Consider the following 21,614-nt stretch of genomic DNA (forward strand, 5'->3'; position numbering starts at 1 on the left):
TATCTCAGCTTCCTCTACATCAGTTATCACCAGTTCTCTCTTCTTGTTTGCAGGGAGATACTTGGCCTTTTTTCCTAGCCTGTGTACTTACGGAAGTTCTTCTTGTTGCTCTTCATGATCCTTTCCAAGTCCTATTCCAGCTTAGCCTTGGCTTTCCTGACCCCTGACATTAAACCATATTCCTGTACTCTCCCTGGGTCACTGTCCCTGCCTCCACTGCTAGATGTTGCATTCTTACTCCTTGTTTTGAGGAGGTGACTTTAGCTCAGCTCCTTGGTGATTTCCAGCCTATGTTGTTTATTTCCTACACACTGGGATAGAGAGCACTTGCATGCTAAGAAAAGTAGTCTCGAAGCCTTGTCAGCTCTGGTCAGCCCCTCAGTCCTTAAGAACAATTTCCCAGGAGATCTCATTCACCAACTCCTTGAACAGCTGAAGGTTCTGTCTTGTAAAGTTCAGAGGTTTGTCTTTGCTTCTTGCCAGGATCATGTTCCTCAAGGTCACAAACTCAAATACGGCCAGGTCCACATGATTTAACTATCAGATTTTTGCTATTTGCTTTGGAATTCATTCCTACTGTACAGGCCTTCTTTTAATGCACAACACTGACCCAAATTTGTGCATCAAAGCAGGGATGGTCGGACAGATTTCATGCTCTTCTGCACTGCAAATACATGGCACTAAACTATTTCACATGAAAATCACCAGTCTGTAATGAAAAGTCATGCACCAGATAATATTTTTAATTTTCAAAGAAAAAGAGAAGCACAGGAGCTGTAGAGGAGCTCAAGGTGCTGCTTCTCTCTAAGAAGGTAACAGGCAGCCTGTTAATGGGCAGATGGTGCCCTCTCTTTTGAGTTATGGTGCTCAGGACAAATCAGGAACTTCTGCCCATCAGAGATTATTTTCTGAATGTGCTGTTGATGCCTCATGGTTCAGTTTAGCTTCAGTTCAGCTGGGCACCCAGAAACATGCCAGTTTTAGGATCTTCACCACAGAGGAGCCAGCCTCTATTTTTGCCTTTGTAATGTTGAAAGTTATTGAACAATATCTGCCTGAGCAGCCCTGGTGAGGTCAAGCAATGTTGAGTCCAGTCACCCAAGCCCTAGGCACCAAGCCAATAAACAAAATTCTTCTTCCTTTCTTCTTCCCCCCCCAAGAAACTCCACCTAGAAAGTTCTAGACTGGTAGTTTTGGTACCTGCATCTCTTTGTTCAATTATCACTATGAATTGGATTAAAGGCTTCGGAGCAGAGGCACTTGAAAAAATCATAAAGGGCACTTGTACACCAGTTCCTGGGCTGAGACAGTCCAGAGCGAGTGATCCATGCTAGCTGCTTTCTGAGCTTCAATATGGTCCTGTTTGACAAAGTTTCTTTCAGACCAATTGCTTTGTAGGTTAATTGCTACCAGCCCTAGGGCAACAGTTTTTTCTTTATTTCCAGCCTTAATTTCCTGTTTCCAACCATACCAGATGCCTTGCAGTCTCCAGCTGCACACTTCAGAGCAGAGCTCAGGTCTCAGCCTTGCAGCTCCCTTCTGGCTGGCCCAGGCCAGGCATGAAAATGCCAGCATGGGAGGGATATCAAAAAACTGTAAGCCCTACTTTAGTGTGGAAATGGGCATCCTGTGCCCAGGGTCATGACAGCTATGGACACAACTAGTCCACAAACCTCCTGAAGCAGTGGTAAAACACAGTCCTTAGGGATAGTCCCCTAGGTTGCAATGGTCAAGGGGAGATTGGTGCTTCTGCAACCTACTCTAGCCTTCAGCAATGCATCACTCTCAAGAGGGAGAAATGTTGCTTCACCCACTGGCATCTCTGTCCCCTGGCTACATGCAGGTGTTTGTGTGGTGTTGTACTTGTCCTAACCAGTTCCTGCTGGGGCTGGCTGAGGTCTGAGCAGATGTACACAGCATGTGGACGGACAGACCCAACCATTTTGCCCATCAGACAGCACTCTTAGGGGACAAAGGAGACCATGTCATGAACAGCATGCACATGCTCATCAGCACATTAATTTTCTATCTAGCACTATAGGCAGTGTAATGATGCATGTCATGATAAATTTCCTATTCATGATTAAATACTTTACTTTAAGATTACAGGAAAAGTAGTTCTACTGTGTGTGAATAAAAAGACTGAGGAAATATATTCAAGTAACAGTAATTTTTTATATTAATTTTTCTTTTGAAATACAAACATACATTGATTCTTGGGGCAAGGATATTCTCTACTCACTTGAAAGTAAATCAGGGAAAAAAAGCAGACATTCCAGTTTGTGGTATTCCCAGGTAAGATAAATCATGTTTATACCATTGAGGTTCGTTGATGGAAGTGATCATAGTACGTTTCACAAACACTTGTCACTGCCTGTGGTAATTTGTAATTAAGTGTCTGTGGATGTCTGTCCAGGAGCCAAATGTCTTCATATGCATACAAGGAATGCTTAAACAAATGAACACTTTGGAAAGTCTGAGATGCCTTTGCACATTTTTTCTTTGAAAAGCTGTCTAGTGGTATGTCATCATATCTCAGAATGGGTTTTGGAGCAGAGTAGACTGCTCATCTGTTCCTACTGTGTGGTCTACACTTTTCATCTCATTACTACATCCTTAACTGCTAGAAAACCTTTGCTATTGTAAAGCAACAGCCCTCACACATGTTTTTACATGTTGTTTCATGACTCCTTGAAAATCAGTTCCTTATTACTTTTTTCTTCAACTTTCACAGTGGTACTTAATGCTTAATTCACATAAACAAGGGAGCACTTTTGGCTATTTTGTACATTCTCTTAACCTGGAAGCAGAGGTCACAGTTGTTGTCTTGGTCTGGAAGCTGAGAGAACTGTCTTGCCACACACCTGAGGGAGAAATTCTCCTATTCCCATGTGATTTTGTTTTCCCACATGCAGAACAGAGATATTTAAATAACATTTCTTCACCCTTCTAAAATGTTTTGAGTGCTACAAATGGAAGAGTTAATCAAGGACAAGTACTGATAATTAAATGGTCTGGGTGTTTCAGCAAACAAAACTTGTTAGCAACTAACTGACAGTTTGATGGCAGAAACAAGAGTAGAGGGGTTCTCTCTGAATTTTGAGGCAAGTTCAGAATGAAAAGTTAGAGGGCAACCTGCATGCTATCACCTCCCCTTGTCTAAATTACACCTAACCTCTTGGTGCTTCTAGTTGACCAAAGACGGCTCCATGTGACATGAGCTGGAAGAGAAGGTCCTGTTTGAGCAGGCCCAGCCTCCACCTACATAAAAAGCCATAGTGTAACAGTGTCCACAGTGTTGCACCCCACCTCTAACGTAGAATGCTTAGCCCCTTAGAAGCAGGAGACAGGAAAAAGGGGCACCATAGTTTTCTTTGTCTGTTTGGCAATTAACCATTCACTGGCTTTTTTTGTTGTAACATGCACTTCCTCTCTTGTTTTCATTCAAGCTTTGTGCACCATGGAAATTAATGTGGAGAAAGACAAACAGACAGGAGAGACCAAGATTGTCTCTGCTTCACCTGTTGGCCCAGATGAGGCCCATCAAAGAGGATTCAAAGTCTATGATGATGGTTCCAAGGTAGTCTATGAGGTTCACTCTGGTGGCACAGTGGTAGAAAATGGAGTACATAAATTAAGCTCAAAGGACGTAGATGAACTTATGCAAAAAGCTGGACAATCAAGTGTAAAAGGAGGGTATGAAACAATGACTGTGTCAGACAAAAATGTGGTAGCCGATGGAAACCTTAGCCATATGAAGGAGCAAATGCTCTTCAAGGAGGCAAAGCTAGAAATGGTACACAAATCCGGCAGAGGACGTGCTGTGAACCCTCAGCCACAAGACAAACCCTGTGGTGGTGAGACCCCAGAGCCCAGTGCAGATCAGCCGGTGACAATGATATTTATGGGCTACCAAAACATCGATGACGAAGAGGAGACAAAGAAAGTGCTGGGCTATGATGAGACCATCAAGGCAGAGCTTGTGCTGATTGACGAAGACGACGAGAAGTCACTGCGGGAGAAGACAGTGACTGATGTTTCCACCATGGATGGGAACGCTGCAGAGCTGGTCTCTGGCAGGCCCCTGTCAGACACGACAGAGCCCTCCTCTCCTGAGGGGAAGGAAGAGAGCCTGCCCTTGGAAGCTGCCCCAGGTACACAAAAGAAAAAGCGCTGTCAATGCTGTATTGTCATGTGAGCACCTCCTCCTTCCCCGCTCCAGGCAGCTCCTGCTCCATCACTTACTTAGACCTCACTGTACTTCTAACTGCAATACTGTGAACTGGAAGTGAATGCCTCCATTGCCTTGCAGTTGGGTTGCTTTTCTTTCTAGTTCTTCTGGAAGAGGAATGCATGATTGTTTTCCCATCAGGCATATATTTGGTGTTGGGGAGGGGTTGGGGGCTTTTGGCTTCTTTTTTTCTTTGTGTTGTTGGTGATGGTGTTTTGTTTTGTTTTGTTTTTCCTTAATACTACAGAGTGAGAGATAAACGAGAAATGGAACATATGTTTTCATATTTATTTGATTTTTATATATATATTTTATATATATAATGAAAACACTTTTTACATTTTTTCTTTAAGTATCTGGCAGGCTTGATCAGATTCCTAGGATTTTGTGGGAGTCTGAGTTTCACAGCCACCAGATATGAGAGCCTTAAAAAAATGTTACCTATCCTTTTTATGAAAAATCACATTAAGTATTATTTTATGTGTCATGTTTTTTATTTCTCAGGGAAAGGCTCAGATCAATTTACTGTTTTGATCTGCTAAAAATCAGACAAGCCTTTCCCAAAAAATTGCATAATTTTGTTTTTTAGTAACTTTCCAGTTTAGTTTGCAGTGTCAGAAAAACCCACTAACCATTTCCGCTAATTGGTAATACCAGAAGTGGACCTTAATTGTTCTTTCTAGAAAATGTATGAATGATCATTTTGCCTTATACAAATCTTCCAGATTACAGTATTGTATATGCACTTCATCTCCCCAAATTACAGTTGAAATTGACATGAAAAAGATGCAGCTGTCACACCAACAGAATTGGAGTCACTCGTCAATTACTTTCAATAACTCCGCCAATGCTTTTACATGAAATTTTCCTGCTGAACTCCAGTCGAAGAGGGATGCTGCGTTCTATTTCCATAGAATATAAATGAACTTTTCTGACAGTCTGACCCTGTTCCTACTGGATTCAGTGGCAAAATTCGCAGTGCTGGGAATGCAGGCAGGGCCAGAGTTTTCTTTTGTAGTTCTTACAGAAGTGTAATTTCTCACAGAGTGTATCCAGTGCACCTACATAATGACAGGCAATTGGGTCTGATGCTGCCCTGCTTGTCCAGGTAAAACTCCTGTGGAGGGCCATTGGAGTTTTGTCAGAGCAGCTGTTTTGGAAGACCCTGTAGCCACAAGACTAATGTTTTCAAAAACTGCTGGTGGTTTTGGATGCTTCATTTTCTAACACGGGGCACTAAAAGATGCCTGATTTCCAGTGCATTTTTATTCATCTGACCTCCAAAAATCAGGCCTCTTAAAAACAACTAAAGATGAAAATGTAAAAATGTGAAGGCATCCAAAATCAATAGGTCTTTCTTTTTTTTCTTGTTCCTTGATTATTCTAAACAAGAAAGCAGCTAGCTTTTTCATGGTGAGTTATTATGAACCTGATTCTTGTATCACACTGGTTTGGCTTAAGTTTAACTTCACTCACGTAGTGGAGTTACACTGCAATTATAATTACATGAGTGAGATTAAAAATCAGGTTTTATATTTTCTGATAGTGTGAACAAGTACTGAAGACTATTTTGAAGTGTCTTTGAAACTATCAGACTTTAAAAATCAATAACAGCAACTGAAAAAAACAGTAAAAAAAAAAAAAGGAAAAAAAAAGAAAACAACAAAAGCCTCTTTTCAGTCTGAGGTGGTTCCTATGATATTTCTCTTCTTTCTTGGATGGTGCTTTTACTGCATTAATTGTTAGTCCAGAGCATCTGATTGAACACAGTTCTTGCTCTGTACTCTTTTCTTTCTGTGCCAGTAAAAAAAGACACTCGTTCAGTGGTGGTAATATGAGGCACACTGAGAACCTACATATACAAAAAAGCAAAAGGTAATTCTCATGTTAGGTCACTCAGCTGTCACTATGGAACTGGTCAATGAAACGTCTCACCACTGCCCAGGTGACTGTGACACAAAAAAATACAAACAAGTAGTAAGAAAAAAAGTAAGAGTAGTGAAAGACAGTCTCACCTCTTTGACACCTGCAGAAATTTTGCTGACCTCCATATCAGCTGGAGTGGCAGAAATGAATAGACTTCCACATGCTCCCTTTGCCTCCCCTGGGGGCATTTGGTTGGGAGAAGGACCAAACTCACCCAGAGAAGCTCTGCACATCATTCTTTGACTCAGGCTTAGGTGGTAAAGTTTTATCACAGAGCAAAAGGGCCACAGAGCCTCATATTGCAACAAAAGATCTGGTGGCTGTTTGTTAAAAACTAGCAGCCTGTGTGTGGTTTTGGCTGAGTTGTGTGAGGTTTAAGCGGTTTTTTGCTTGGTGGTGGTGGTGGTGGTGGTTGGATTTTGATTTTTTTTTTTCCCTTTCTCTCTTTTCCTAGAAATGCTGAGCATTTACAATTTTAAACATTTCTTAAAACAAGACCCTAAGTTTCAATCCCAATACAGCAGGTGAGGCTGCCCCCAGGCATGTTTCTGAGCCTGCAACACAAAGGCTGAAGCCCTTTCTGTCTTGCATCTCCCTGTGAATGATGAGGGAGCCCAGCACACTTTGCAATAGTTCTGTCGCTCCGGGGCCTGCTCACCTCAGCAGTAATACTCAGATCACCCAGCCAACTCCTCCTGGCCTGGCCAGTCATCTTGTTGCTCACCGCCTTTTCCTCTCTGGGTGTGATGCCACCTTCTCAGCCATCCTGGCCTCATGGTGTCTCCACAGCCTAATCTTTTTTCCCCTGCCGCTCCTGTCCCCATATGACCATTTTTCCTTTCAAAACCTCCTGCTTGGGAAATTGGGGGTATCTTACTAATCTAACCCATTCTGTCCCTGCATCTCTTGAGCCATGTGCTCCCCTGTCAGATGACCTTCTGGTTCAGCACCTGCTCAGCATTTTGGGGATGACTCCCTTAGCAGCCAGCTTTGGGAAATGTTTGCTGACGCTGGGACCAGAACATGTCTGAGACCGCTGCACCATCTGAGGCACAGCACAGTGGAGAGATGGCGGCACACCGCAGTCCAGAAGTGGCCCTTTAGTGGTTAGAAGTAGAGCACAAGCCTTAAACCTTAAACCTCTCAAATACCCACTGCTCAGTACTTGTAGCTAACATTGAGTGCCTAGGAAGGCCTGTCGTTCTTATGTGTTCACATTAACTCCATGGTTAACAGGCCCCAGTAGGTCCAGGAAAGCTAAAGGTTCACTTGCATAGGGTTGGTCTTTACAGGTCAAAGGCAGTTCCCCACCTGAGGTCAGGAAAAACATGGAATTGGAGCTAAAGGGTCTGAAATCACAGGGCCTTAGCTGAAACATTTACTGCAATCAACCTCCTCCACCAGGGCAGCAGCCATGCCTGGACATGGCCTTGTTCCTTCTAGCCATTAGGCTGCAGCCAAGTTACAGGGGAATTCAGATGCATTAGGCCAAGCTGGTGAATGTAAATTGGTTTTCCAGGGATGGTTTGGGCTTTGAAAGGGTTGGTTTTCCACTTACCCTTGGGTAGGAGGCTGCCTGTGAAAATCCATGCACCATCAGGCACAAGGAAAGCGGCCTGCTCTGTGGTCAAGCAGAGGGAGTTTTTTGTAAGGATCATTATGGGATGGGTTTTTTTATATTGTTTAAAGCAATTTTTTTTTAATTGTTTTAAGCAAAATCCCTGTCTGTTTAACTTATGCCATCACATGTGCATTTTCAGTTTCTGCATGAGGGGATATGAAAAAGAAGAGTCAGACACTGGTTCAGTAATAGCATTTTGCCACAACAAACTGCTCGCCTTAACTTTTGTAAGAAAAACAAAGAAAAACCTCTTTTCAGTGTATTTTTTCCTGGACTAGGAAAAAAGTAACCTAGGAAACTTTTTTATATTTTGTATTTTCTAAGTTTCTATACACCCACTCTCCATGTCGTCCCTTGTTTGCATTCAGGGACCAATTCTTTTGCAAACCACTGCATTTTACTTCCATTCTTTCTTTTTTTTTTTTTTAACAGAAAAAAATACAAATCAAAAACCACAGCATTATGATTAGTGGCTAGGCAATCTCTTTCAATTACTAGAATATCAATACAGAAAGAAAAGAATTACAGGGTTGTTTTCTTTTTTTAATTTCTTGTGGCTGATGTACTGTATGGTATATGTTTACAGAACTCCTCTGGTCTGCCTTTGTGATGTTATCTAAATGAATGACAAAGTAGGTATGATGTGCCATTTGACAGTTTGCCTTAGCACTCTTGAGTTTCCTTCTTCTTTTTTGTATCTTTTATTTCCTATTTTTTTCAAAAAAGTGCAGGCTGTATTCCAAAGCTGTATAAACACAACATTATCTTTCAATCCCCAGCAAGAGAAGCTTGCATAAGCCCTTCTCCAAATGTACCTCTACCAGTGCAGTATGAGACTTCAGCCCTGCAAACAAAAACGTGCATACCTAATTCTGCTGTGTGTAGAACTGTTTCAGTCAACAGGACTCCTCACAGTACAAACATTGTAGGAGTCTGCAAGGTCAGGCCATGAATGATCAATGCAGAGTGTAGTTTTGGTGCTCCTTATGTACCTATACAGATTTTATACACTGCTGAGTTTGCCCAAGGTGTTGTAATCAGAGAGGCTAACTCTAAGCATTGTACCTCTACTGAGAAAAATACAAAACAAAACGGTACTTAACATCTGGTAGGATCAGGTCCTGAGTCAGCATTGTTACCATCCATGAGCAAACATTCAGAGGGGCTTCCCTGACAGCTAAAATATTAGTCCCCTGCCATTGTACCTAAGTTCACTACTGATTCTTCACACTCAAATGATTAAGATTCCACAGTCTAATTTGAGCAAAAAAATAGCATAGAGAGTTTCTAGAGAAATAAAAGGCATTCTACCTTTTAATTTAGTCAAACATTCAAATGGCATACTTGGAAAGTAAGCGGGGATATCATAGAAAATGTAGTTTTTACATTTGTGTATTTTTTTAAGGAATAAATATTTTTGTAATGAGATACAAACCCTAGATGGGTATTGAGTTTTGGAATATCATCCTTCCCATGACATTGAGCCTTTCAACTTTTTCATATGTTTATGACAATGCCCACATTCTTGGGATCTTTTGTAGACCTAACCACATTTTTTTCCAGGAAGAAGAATCACAATACTTTTTAAAGAGTCAGTTTAGAAGAGTAGAAGCCAATATAACTGCTATAGACACAGCTAAATAATTAAACATGTTTCACAGAAAAGGTGGACCTACACCTTCTATAACTAGACAAATTTCTTTACCTAGAAAGCCAACACAGTAGGCAGTAGCTAACTACTTTCAGCAGAGTGATATGGCTAATAGGGGAAACACATGTTTTGTCATATTTTATCCAACATTAGATTTCAAAGTGCAAGAGATGGTGTCACTGGAAAGAGTTGAACAAAATATTTTAGATGAAGTAGAGGATTTTCCCACATGCTGAGGCATGGACTCTTTATTTTTTCTAAACTCACTAAGCTTCAACCAGGTCTCGCTGTCTTTTGGAAAGTTCAGCATTTGCTCAGACTGTGTTTCTTGAGCCTTCTGAGCAGCAAGAGTAAACTGTAGTTCTGACCTTAATAGTTGCAGACTATGACAATATCCAACAAAAATATAGACTGTAATTTTTGTATGTAAAAGAGTAAATTCTATAAAATGGCTGAATTTATTCAGTTTAGAATATAAATGGATTGTCACCTAGTCCAAAGAATATAAATCCAACTTGTAATATAAACTTCTATTAACTTAGCTTGTAAATAGTGACAAGGGTGCATGAAGTTCTTTAAAATGTCCCACTTGTATTTAAAATTAAACAACTTTAAACAGAGCCTTTTTCCTTGTGGGTTCAAAGAGTCTTGCAAAATCTATAGCTTTTTACCTGTGATGGTTCCACTTAGGCTGTTCAGTGGATTAAGAATAGGCCACTTTTCTTAAGGCCAAACTTGTGAAGAATTCCAAGCCCTTTCCTTCAGTTTGCAAAAGCTTCTCTTACTTTGTGGGATTTTGCTGCTATTGTATTTCAAGGCTTTCCTGCAATTGTTTCCCAAATTCTTCTCAAAGGTAGATTAAGGGGTTTGTTCTAAGAATTACTCTACTTCAGAAATTGAATTTAAAAACCCTTAATTACTTTTTTAGAATTAGCCAAGTAACTCAAACTCACCAGTTTTAGTATATTTATACATTTGTGACTTGCACTGATAAGTTGGTGACTTGTACAAAAATTTAGACCTTGCATATCTATTCATAGGTCTGTAAGACCTAAAGATTTGCCCATGAGCATAAAATCAAGCATCCAAGTAGTCCATTTTAATGGGATGACCCAGACAAGTAAAATTTAAGCACATACACAAATATGTATAGGGTCTGGTCATTAAGCAATATGCTACAGGCAAAGCTTATGCTGCTTTAACTGTGTCTTCTTATTAGTTTAATTAGAATTTTAAATGGTGTTGTGAAACCAGTGCACTTTTCTGCAGAGGGTTTTAGAGCATGGTCTCCTTGCTGACTGTGTTTGAGGAGACAAACACCCTCCAAGAACTCTCAAAATCCCACTGCCTGGAGACACAGGGGACAGAGAGGTAAACTTTACACCTCCACACAACCACAACAGAAAAGAGGCAGTGTAATGTTTATTTCCAAATTTTTCTCTCCACACATCTCTGCCCCAGACTCTGCCTGTCCCCTGTCTCTGTGCTTGCTCTCATTCTGGACATGATGGCTCAACTGATCCCTTTTTCTTCATCCATGTGCTTCCCTTTTTGTGGTCTCCTGTAAAAAGAGGGGGAAGAAAGGAGGGACCAGACTTATAAAACTCACACTAGGCCTGCTGGTGTCAGTTCTAAGAAATTATGGTATCTTGTCCTCACTATTTGGACATTTTCCTGCATTTTCCTAGATTCTTCGGACATATTTGATATTAGAGGAGCACTCTCCTTCTCTATTCATCTGTCATCCTATGGATTGCCCAAACAGTGAGTTCAATTCAAATCTCACTATTTAGGTAAATTTTCTGTCTCTCTTACTATTCCTTTGGAACACACTATGTCTCTTGAACTCATATGAGCCAGATGTGTCCAGGTACATAAAATATCAGCATCTATAAAGCAGTTCTTACAGCAGCAGAAGGCAATCCACCCCGCTGTATGTCAGGTTGCTATTAGCAGGGCAAAAAAGCCTGGAGAAAATGTGAACTTCCCCACAGACTGATCCAGCATGCAAAGGCATTTTCAGCAAAATTAGCTGCCAAGAATCTACTGGTATCCCTCCAATATGCTTGTTAAAGAGAGGCAAACTCCAAAATTAAGAAGGTTTTGTGCAACCATATAAAGTCCCAGTTGAACGTGGTGCTGAGCTACACTAACCTTAAGCATTTGAAGTATAACACATACTTAGCACTGTGCAGGTTAGGGATAGCCTTGAGGATGTGTGAAGATCAGCCAGTATTTATTATTAGGGTGCTTTACTGATGATGGTCTCAAATATTGTACCTGTTATTCCTGTTATTTTTGCAAGGAACTGCTCTAGGGGCAGATACAAGTGAAATAATAAATCTGAAATTTTTTGTTTTTCCATTGTCCACCTGAATCTGACTGCAGCAAAGGTGGCCAAGAAGGAGCAGGTCAGGACAAAGACAAAGAACACATTTATGAGGGTTTTCTGCCCCTCCCAACTATGTTCACTCCATAGGCAAAGAATGACTCTTTTTAGGGGTTCAAGAAAATGTTGTGTAAAATGCAGCTTTTATGGTGAATGTAGATTGTGGTTGAGATTTTTTTTAAGCTTTAGTCTCCCACTTTCTTTGTGAGCTAATGTAAATAAAATCCCATTTTGTTGGGGAAAAACTGCTGTGCTAACACTGGATTAGAATTGCTGGGGATAGCTGCTGTACTTTGTAACCTGAAGTGTACTTTTTTGACTGTTATGTTTTTTTCTTCAGATTAAAAAAATGAGTACAAAAAAAAAAACAAAATAAAAAAACCAAGAACACTGCCAGCAACAGCCATGCTGTAACTGTGGCTTCTCTTTTTTTTTCTCTGTACAGTAATACTAGTAAATAAATCTGCCTTTTCACTGCGCCTATTTCTGTGTCTTTTTACTGTGTTTCTCTCTACCTACCACTGTTCAAGATATGCTGTGATCTCAAAGACATACTGCACAAGAGCTGCCTCTCTCTAAAAGAATTAAAGTACTAACTCCACAGTTGTTTTTTTTCCCTTTCCTGCAGTGCTGTGCCCTGTTGCTGTTATTTTTATGAGATCCTTCATACATAGTAACTCATCATACCTGTTACTGTCTCATTTCCTTTTTCCTTTTCTTCTCCTGTGATACCTTTGCCAAGCATATTGTGGACCCTGTTATTCTAGGATCACATGGCACATTTTCATATTTGCAGAAGAAAAAAAAGTTGGGTTTAGCTAGCAAGGCAGTATGTTCTGAGCGAACTTATTTCCTGAGTGAATGAAGTATTCCATACAGCATATATAATTTGTGAGAAAAGAACAGTGAATTATTCAAGGACCAATAAAGTAAACAGTTGCAATTTTCTTTCAGGGCTTATCACAGACAGCATCCTCTCTATATCAGGACCAAAAGAACCTCACCACAGTCTGACTTGCAGGGGGGAAAAAAAATAAAAAACCCTCAAGTAGGTTTGTTGGTTTTTTTTCCTGAAATGCTGTGTTCACCTGAGGTTAGAACTATGATAGAATGGATAACATAGCTAGGCATCACATGCCTTCTTCTCAGAAATTTAAAAATTCATCTTAAACTTTGATATTTAAGCAATGCACCACAAATTGCCCATTGCTGCACAAGTACCTACCCTCTGCTCCTTTCACCCAGAAGCCATACAGAAAAAAATGTATATGCACACATACACACACAGAGATCTTTGTAATATGGTACTTTTTAGCATCACAGAAGGGAAAATGGCCCTGCATTTCTGCCTTGTAATTTAGTCCTAAAAGTTTTGCAGTAGGTGGGGCTTCAAATTGTTGGGTTTTTTCTACTTGTGTTCACTGACAGAAAGTCCATTTGGCTGACCAAGAAGACTCTGTGAGAGCTGGAGAACTAGCATGGTTCTGTCCTCAAAGGACTAGAATTGATTCAGCTGAGAGAAATTATTATAATTGTTTGAGTCTCTTTGATTTTACAAATACCTTCCTAATTCAGACTGTATGTCAACATGGCAAAAGGAGGGATCATGAACTTGATTTAGCAGTGGTGTCTATGAGAAGACAATGAATTGACAAGGGCATTATCATGTGCAGCTAACTTAGTGCTTGGATGCTTGGATATATCAGGTACATATTCTATCTCTTAGTGCATAGCATGGCCTGTGACATACTCTTATTTTTTATTTTATTTATTTATTATCTTATTCCACCTCACTTTATTCCATAGCCATGAGAAGATTTTCAGCTGATAATTCCTCTGCTGTACAAAACTGAGTCATCCAAGTAGACATCAAAAACAGACTAGACAATTTTCATATTTCTGCTGTTACTAAAGTTTCAGAAACCGGGTATTTCCATGCATTTCCCCTTTAAAAATTTCTAAGGAGAAAAAAAAAAATGTGGGGTTGGGATATCTTTAACAAATATTTAGCAGCTGATCAAATGGCACAACACTCCCCTGAAGCCCAAATGGAGTACTTCTGTGGAGGTCAGTGACTTCACAGAGTAAGGGCATATTCAGCATGTAGGAGGCCCTCAGGTTTTGTTTCTTTTTCATTCATTTTAATAGCTCCATGTGCCTCTGGTAACAGAAGGAAAATAGGTGCTCACTCTCAGAGTTCAACACTCAAGGTGTTTCAGTAATTGGGCGAGTGGGGGGAGGGAAATGGAATAGCACATCTTCAGAGAACCCCTTACTTTCCTGCAAGACCCTCACAACCTGTCCTTGATGCCTCAAAATTCATACCAACTCTGCAATAAGTCTTACTTCACACTATGATATTTTCAAGGTTAAATGAGGAAAGCTTTAAGGCTAGTAACTGTAAGAATGAATAATAAAAAAAAGGATAAGAAGTTAATAACAGTTTTTGCTGTTCCAAGACCTCCATTTGCAGTTCTCACGTGCTGCTCAGATGTGAATTGCTCTAGTCACAGTCAGAAATTAATTTGCTCTAACTGCTCAGGGGAAATACAGCTGGTCTCTGGAGCAGTTAGCACAACCACAACATTTTGCACTGCTGTGCAGAACATCTTCCACATTTACCTGTGATAGAAAAAACTACCTGCTTTATTGTCACAAGAGTCTAGTTGACACAGATCACCTTCTCAGATGAGACAAGGAAGGAGATACTTGTATAGAAATAGTTTGCTATATCAGACTTGGAGGAGGGCACTTCCTAAAATATAACTCAAAATAAGAATTAAGGGATAAAATAGCTGGCTGAGGGAGAGATTGGGTTACTCCAAATATGGGGCAGGGAGGAGTTGTGTTGGTGTACGGACACTGGCACGCAAACCTAGGAACTTGGTTGCCACAGAAGGAAGGGAATTTGCTCCTGTCTTTTATACACAGCAGTTCCTCCTGGTGTAAGGAAACGAGGTGTCTGGACTCTCTGAGCACTAATAAAGATGCTGGCTCAGGTCTTAGGAAACATAATTTCCAATTGCTGCTGCTCTGAGTGGTTCTGCATGACCTCACAAAAAGTCTCTCATCTGCAGATCTACAAAGGTATGTAGAGACAACATCATCCACTTGATTTAGATGAGAAGTATAGGTACCTAAAATCCTTTGTGAGCCTGAAGTTTTTCACGTTTTACATCTGCAATTTAGGATATTTGGCTTATATTATATCCTGCCTTGTGCAGCTGTGGTGGTGTGGCTGTTGGTGTCTGTCACAAGACTACAGGAACATGGGGCATGCTGTGGGTACACAGTGACATAAAATATCTTCTTACTGCTACAGTTTTGGAGTGATTCTGCTTGTAACAGCATTGCCAAACCAGAAAAAAAAAAATAGGCTGTATTGCAATCAAACCCAGACAATTACAGCAGTCAAGCATTTACTGGGAATGATTGGTTTGCCATGAATTATGAGAAAAAAGATAGAACTGTAGCACATTTGGTGGCTTGTAGGTAGGAAAACAAATGGAAAAGAATAGGTGAAGGGAAAAAAGGAGACATGCAAAAATGGGTCACTTTCTTAACACACAACAAATCAGTTCAGCTTCCTTTTTGAGTATTTCCACTGTATGTAATGCATCACTGGCTACAGAATCCCTCCAGCTATGGGTGAGTCTGCTCCAGCAATGGCAGCAATATGTTAGCTCTTGTGGGCAGAGGGGGTCGGTTGAGCTACTCAGCCCTGCTCTAAAAGAGGTTATCTATTCACTTGAGCATAACCCTGTGCTAAAATTGCTGTAGAGTGGTTACCTCTAGACATTTGATTGTGGTTTGTGAACATTCTGTGGCTTAAAATGAAGGATATTGCTTAGTACTATCAGGTCTTGATCATTATATTTCACTGGAGTGTGGTAGACATAATTTATTTTAAAGCAAGTGAAATTACTTAGTCCTGGAAATCTTTAAAGTAGATTGTTGCTGCTCAGTTTTTGTTGCATTGTACAATGTTACTTCTTAACATGCCGTGCTAAGTTACAGAAGCATCTCTATTGCTTCATAAATACGGGTTTATAAACAAAGGTGGGGTGCTTCCTTCTGTTGACCAACTTAGGTAATTTTGAATTGTTTATGGCTGACTTACTGGTGGGATGGGGTAAAGTGAGGAATCTGTTAAATACCATATGCAGTTGCACACTGAGAGCAAGGCTGACATCTGGAAATTCTCCACTGCTGCTATTTCAGTCTGCTTTTTTTTTTACAGAAGCTGGAGGTCACCAAGGGGTTACTAAATTGGGAGTTAACTAAGATAGATACCACCCTGGGACGAAAACAGCCCTTAGCTTTACAGGAGAGTCATTTCTATTTTTGCTTCTATGCCTTATACTGAAATTCTAGTGCTTTTTGGGGTCTTTTCTGAATCTCCAGCTCATGGAGTCAAACAATTTGAGGTGAGTCTTTGCTGTAATTTAAAAAACAAAACAACACAAACCAAACCAACAAACAAAACCAACCCACAAAAAATGGCAAACCAACCAATCAAACAAAACAAAAAACCACCCCAAAAAACAAACAAACAAACAAAAACACACACACCAAAAAAAAAAGAAAAAAAAAAGTAGTTCCTGGGATTCCTAGCTAAGGATGAAAACTGGAAAATACTTACTGTAGCTGCATGTCCAAGTCCTAGAGGTCTGTGGTACTCTATTTTCTGAGCCCTTTTCTGTGGCATTTATGAAACCACTGGCAATATTCTCAATCACTCTTGAACACAATGAGGAAATGAGACTACAACAAATGCTCATAGACTGAAATATTGTTTGAATAGTCTGAAATGGTCGTAGTCTGAAATGGCCATAGCTACTGAAATATTACACGTGGTTTAGTTTCTTCACTGATTTTATACATCAGGATTTTGAGTTCACAGAGCTGGAAATACTGAGATTAATTTATTGATGTATCTTTACAATATGCCAAACATTTGCTAAATATTAACAAATTCAGGACATCTTATTAAGGCTGTTACCTGCCTGTCTCCATTTCCTTCACACATTACAAGTCCAGCAGAGCAAACATTGGCACTTAAAGCTCAAAATAATGCTCAGAGTATTTAAAAGTTCTAATTGAAAGTGAAAATAAAAGGAAGCTAGCTATTTTTCTCTCATCCAGCACTAAAAAGAGTCCTCCTCTAATCCATAGGCTAAAAGCAATTAAATTCAGTTTGATGTCAAAGGACAGCTTTCACAATTTAACAGATAATTAATTTGTTAAAATCAATTTAACAAATATTAGCAGCAGGGCCAACAAGTACCTTAGAAGAAAGTCCACATGTGATTTCTGGATCACAACCTTACCCCAAGCCCAGCCAGTGAACTCAGAGTGCCTGTGTGAGAAGACAAAGCAGACTTTCGTCACAAAGCACTAGAAATAAAGGAAAGTATTGAAATTAGTTCGGAAAACCCTCTCTGGTGCAATAATATTTTTAAAGCTAGGTTCCTGACTGCCAGAGAGATTGCAAGATGTAAATAACCAGTCCCAGAAAGCAAAATTCAGGGAGGGGAACACAGGCTTTGGTTGCATACCCAGCTTACTCTGAAGAAGTGCACTACCTGTCACCATCACCACCTGAGAAGCAACTGTTTTTTCTTATAAAGAAAATGAGTGACAAAAAATCATGGTGTTTTCACAAAGGACTCTGCTGTGTGCATAATTTCAAAAAGCAAATATCTTTACAGCAGCAAAGCAGGCTGACCCTGCAGTTACACTGCCTGGAGTTCCTGGTATATTCCAATATTACCCACTATAAAAGCACATGACTCACTGCCCGAGTTACAGCCTTAATTTCCATCTTAAATGTTTAGTCATTTTCAATTATGTACAATTATGTTAGGAAAAGTTTGGCCAGAAGAGTTTATAGAAAAGCTAACAAGCTTTTTCAATAGTAAGCAGTCAGGTTAGTGTGTTACTGTGATACAGGTTGCTGAAAGCCATGTTGTTCAAATAACTAAGAAAAAAAAATCCAGTAGGGAATAAAATAAACTACTTTTACAGAACAGACCTGTAAAAGATATGTTGGAAAAAAATTTAACCCTTCTATTAGTCTTTGAATCCCCACAAATGCTTTTTGTCATAACAGAAAATAACTAGCCATGTACTTGAATTTAATAACATAGGTAGCCAAATTTATTTCCATGGATCTGCTTATACCACCTCATTTCATTAGCAACTTCATCACAAAGCCCCAGAAAACTGGAAACAACAGAAGATATGAGCCATCCTGTAAAGAAAACATCTTTTTTTGAGAACAGGATTGTTAAATAGTGCCAGGCAGGAGAGTGAGATAATTATGAAATCGGTTCAAGTTGAAAGAGAGGGAATTTAGGTTAGACATACTAGAAGAAATTCTTTACTGTGAGGATGGTGAGGCACTGGAATAGCTTGTCTGCAGAGAAGTTGTGGATGCCCAGTCCCAGTGTTCCAAGCAAAGTTGGATGGGGCTTTGACAAACCAGATCTAGTTGGAGTCTCCCCTGCCCAGGGCAGGGGAGTTGGAACTAAGGTTTTTTCCCCACTCAAACTGCTCTATGGAATGCAATTAAGTGCCTTAAATGAAGTGATCTGTCTCAACCTGCAGTGATGAAGGTCTTGCCTTCTGTGTAACTAACCCCATTTTCTTCTGAGATCTCTGTTTTGCAGAAATACCTTCCTGATTCTCCACTGCTAATGGGCGTGGAAGCCCAACACATATGGCACCTACAAAGAATGGGCAGCAGGGATGGTGCTGAGCAGAGAATGAAAGGAGGCAGAAACTTGTTATGTGGTGTTCTGTTTTAAGGAGGCTGAGAACACTGTCAGCATTGGAGCAGAATAAATAATGCTGTTTCATTTCAGCAGTGAAAACTAACAAATAAAATTAGATTAAAAGGGGATTCTACCAGGCTGATCCCAAAGTGAGACTTTCTTAATTGACCTGTTGTTTAAAAAAACAAAGTTCGAAGAAAAAAAAAAAAGTCATAATGTCTCAAATGGAGTAAAATTATTGCTATGATATTACCAGGACATTCCCATCAATTTTTCTATCCAAAATTATCATTAGTGATTTTAATTATTATTAGTGAATTCTATGTGGTCCTGTTCTTTTAGAGCTCTATTTTTTTTCCCCAGAAACTTTGCTGCTCAGAGTCAAAGGGAAAATTCCCTGGCTTCAGCCATCACAGCACTTCTACAGGAAGCCTGCAGGGCTGACATTACAATTTCAAGTCAAGTGTGTCTAATTAGGAAGCTAGCTATGGGCAAGAGATCCACAGCTGTATATTGTCTGTACTGGACATTGCTCCTTTTCCTGCTGTGGCCAGCTTTCTGATTTTCCCTTCCCTCCTGACTGCTGCCTTTTTCCCTTCAGCTGCCTGCATATTTGCGCAGCACTCATTTGAGCACTGATGCACCACATGGAAGTCTCTGAAGCAGAGCAGAGACCCAGTTTGATGCTGCTGTCAGAAAGGAAGACTCTGGTCTAACATGTATTGTCATGCATATAAAGACTAGCACACCTGTTTGACAGATGCTAAAGTTTGTTTCCAAGAATAAAGAGGGGGAGTGACTGCTTTTCCTAGACTCATCATCGCCTGTACACAAATCTTCAAGATCTTTCCAGATGTCATGTGCATCTTGAAACCCTTAGACAATACTGATATTTGTAGTACTTACATCCAGATATAATGTCTGACCCCAAAACAAATCTTCCCTTTCTCCCTTCCACTACATAAAGTAAGCAAAGCTCAAATCAAGTAGTAAAGGTTGAGGCAAGGATATAGCATGCCAGAAAGATCTTCGTGAAAGATCTTAGTGAAAAAATGTCTTGTAGACCCCCTAGCCCTTCAGAGAGGTCTCAGAACTGGGAGAAAATAAGCAAGTAAAACACAACCTTGAAGCCAGAAGCTCTGCAAATCTGGTCACTGCTCAAAGACATGGTCTTTGCATTCCTTACTCAAGTCATCTGAGCTCTCTACCTCAAGCCTATCCGCTGTCTAATTTTTCACGTGGGGACACTATTCATCTTAAGACAGCAATGTGAGCATTAATTAGTGATTATAGTGACTATCTCCATCAAGCTGTACAGCAGTTTGAGTGGCTTCTGTTTCAGTACAAATAATTAATACTAATTATAACAGAGTCACCAAGACAGAGTTGCTAGCTGCATTCGGTTAATTTTGTGCATAAAAAGTAATCCTCTCTTGAATAAAATCTGTGTGCTTTGGTAGAGGTAAAGTGGCACTCTGCCCATATAATCACATGGTGATTTTTAAGTGTCAATATTACTGCCAGCTAATTCAGGGCCCTTGTGTGGAAAATTGCTGGCACAGTCAGGGAATGGGATTCCCTCTCTATTGAAGCAAAGTGGCATCAGTGCTCCTAAGCAGGTGGTCAGATGAGTGAGTTTTTTGTAGTTCAACATATCTTCCTAGTATGACTCTTGAAGTAGGAGTCAGGCAAAGACAGACACGTGCCTAGCTGGGCAAGCTATGGCAGATCTCGCAGCCCATCTGAATTGAAGGGAAGTGAATCAAGGAGAAAACAGATTTCTGGCACAAGGGAGCCCTGTGAGAAGAGAAAAAGAGGAATACTTGCAGGTTTTCCCAGTCTGAGGAGATATAGGGAAGCACCAGGCAGCACAATAAATTGCAGATGGACAAAATATCAGTTCTTCACAGCACTCATGCTGAACATGGGCTTAGGCTCCAGCCTGCTTAGCTTGTCCACGAGGGAGTCTTCATACCAGTTACACATCAGTGTCTTTATTTCCTGGAAGCAACCAACATGTCACCTAGTCTACAATAAATAAAAACTCTATAGGCAAAAGTCAACTTCGGGTGCACACAGAAAAGCTCACTTTTGATCATTTTTTGAGGTTTGCTGCAACCCACTGCAAGTGTTCCAAGTCAGAACTACCACAACCCAACCATGAGTCTGCTGTCCCTGTAATTCAGAACAGAGAGGATCGTAGGCCCCAAAGTCAGGAGCTAGGCAAACTTCAGGGCTAGGCAAAGTACAGGTTTTGCACAAGGATGAGAGACAACCATATGATTTAGACATGGACGTAGGTCCAGGCTTTCCCAGAAAATGGGTGAGCCAGCACCTGTGGTTTGGTGTGCATCCATTAATGTCATTTGTACAGAGATGTGCTGTACAGAGCATTATGTTTGCATCAGACCATACAGACAAATCTGAAATGCCTCCATAACATTAACCTCAAAGACAACCCAACCTCAACCTTGACAAATTTTTAGACCTGAAAGATCAGCTTCAGCCAGAAAAAAAAGAGCACATTCTGGCCTCCAGACATCAACTTCCCTCTCATTTGTTATTTAGACTTAAAACTAAGTTTTCTGTGAAGAAGGATTGCTGTGGCAGTCCTTGTCAGTTCTGTCTTGAAGGGTTTAGTCAGTCTCAAAGATTAGATTTGCTTTATGCTAGACTCAGAACTGGGCTGAACTTGACCAAGACCTCATAGTCTTGAGCAGTTTTATACCTGCAGAAATGAATGGGGTGTGTTTGTGTGTCTGTGTGTTCATGTATGTACTGAAAACATCCCCTGATGCAACAAATATAGGCTTAAGTTTATGAAAAAATATTTAGTATTAATTCTAAACAGTCTATCCTTTTGTTAGTATTTGCCTTTGGGTTTTTCAATTTTATCAAGTCTCAAGTTGACTGAGATAGGACTCACTGTTTTTTTTTTGGTTGGAAATATAACACAAGTGTCCTAAAATGTGGCAAGAACATGACAATGATGAAAAATTGCTGATGTCTTATGTCAAAAA

The 21,614-nt window shown here is 40.2% G+C and overlaps 1 protein-coding gene and 1 long non-coding RNA gene across 9 annotated transcripts in view; one reads left to right on the forward strand and one right to left on the reverse strand.

Moving 5' to 3' along the window:
- The window catches only part of LOC135290844 (uncharacterized), a 55,188-nt gene extending 47,395 nt beyond the window's left edge, over positions 1 to 7,793 (reverse strand). For both annotated transcript variants that reach the window (XR_010353650.1, XR_010353649.1), the window contains exon 1: positions 7,716 to 7,793. This is a non-coding gene — a long non-coding RNA (uncharacterized LOC135290844). The remainder of the gene's footprint in view (positions 1 to 7,715) is intronic.
- PALM2AKAP2 (PALM2 and AKAP2 fusion) overlaps positions 1 to 21,614 on the forward strand; it is a 266,499-nt gene that overhangs the window by 123,956 nt on the left and 120,929 nt on the right. For 2 of the 7 annotated variants that reach the window (XM_064404848.1, XM_064404847.1), the window contains one exon: positions 3,450 to 12,301. The exons of 4 other annotated variants lie outside the window; for them this stretch is intronic. In XM_064404848.1, the coding sequence (XP_064260918.1) occupies positions 3,450 to 4,198 (749 nt within the window). In that variant the 3' untranslated portion in view covers positions 4,199 to 12,301. Of the gene's footprint in view, positions 1 to 3,449; positions 12,302 to 21,614 lie in introns of those variants that run through there. One more of the 7 variants, XM_064404849.1, reaches the window with a different exon arrangement.

The sequence above is a fragment of the Passer domesticus genome, chromosome Z, assembly GCF_036417665.1.
Source record: "Passer domesticus isolate bPasDom1 chromosome Z, bPasDom1.hap1, whole genome shotgun sequence".
Classification (NCBI taxonomy): Eukaryota; Metazoa; Chordata; class Aves; order Passeriformes; family Passeridae; genus Passer; species Passer domesticus.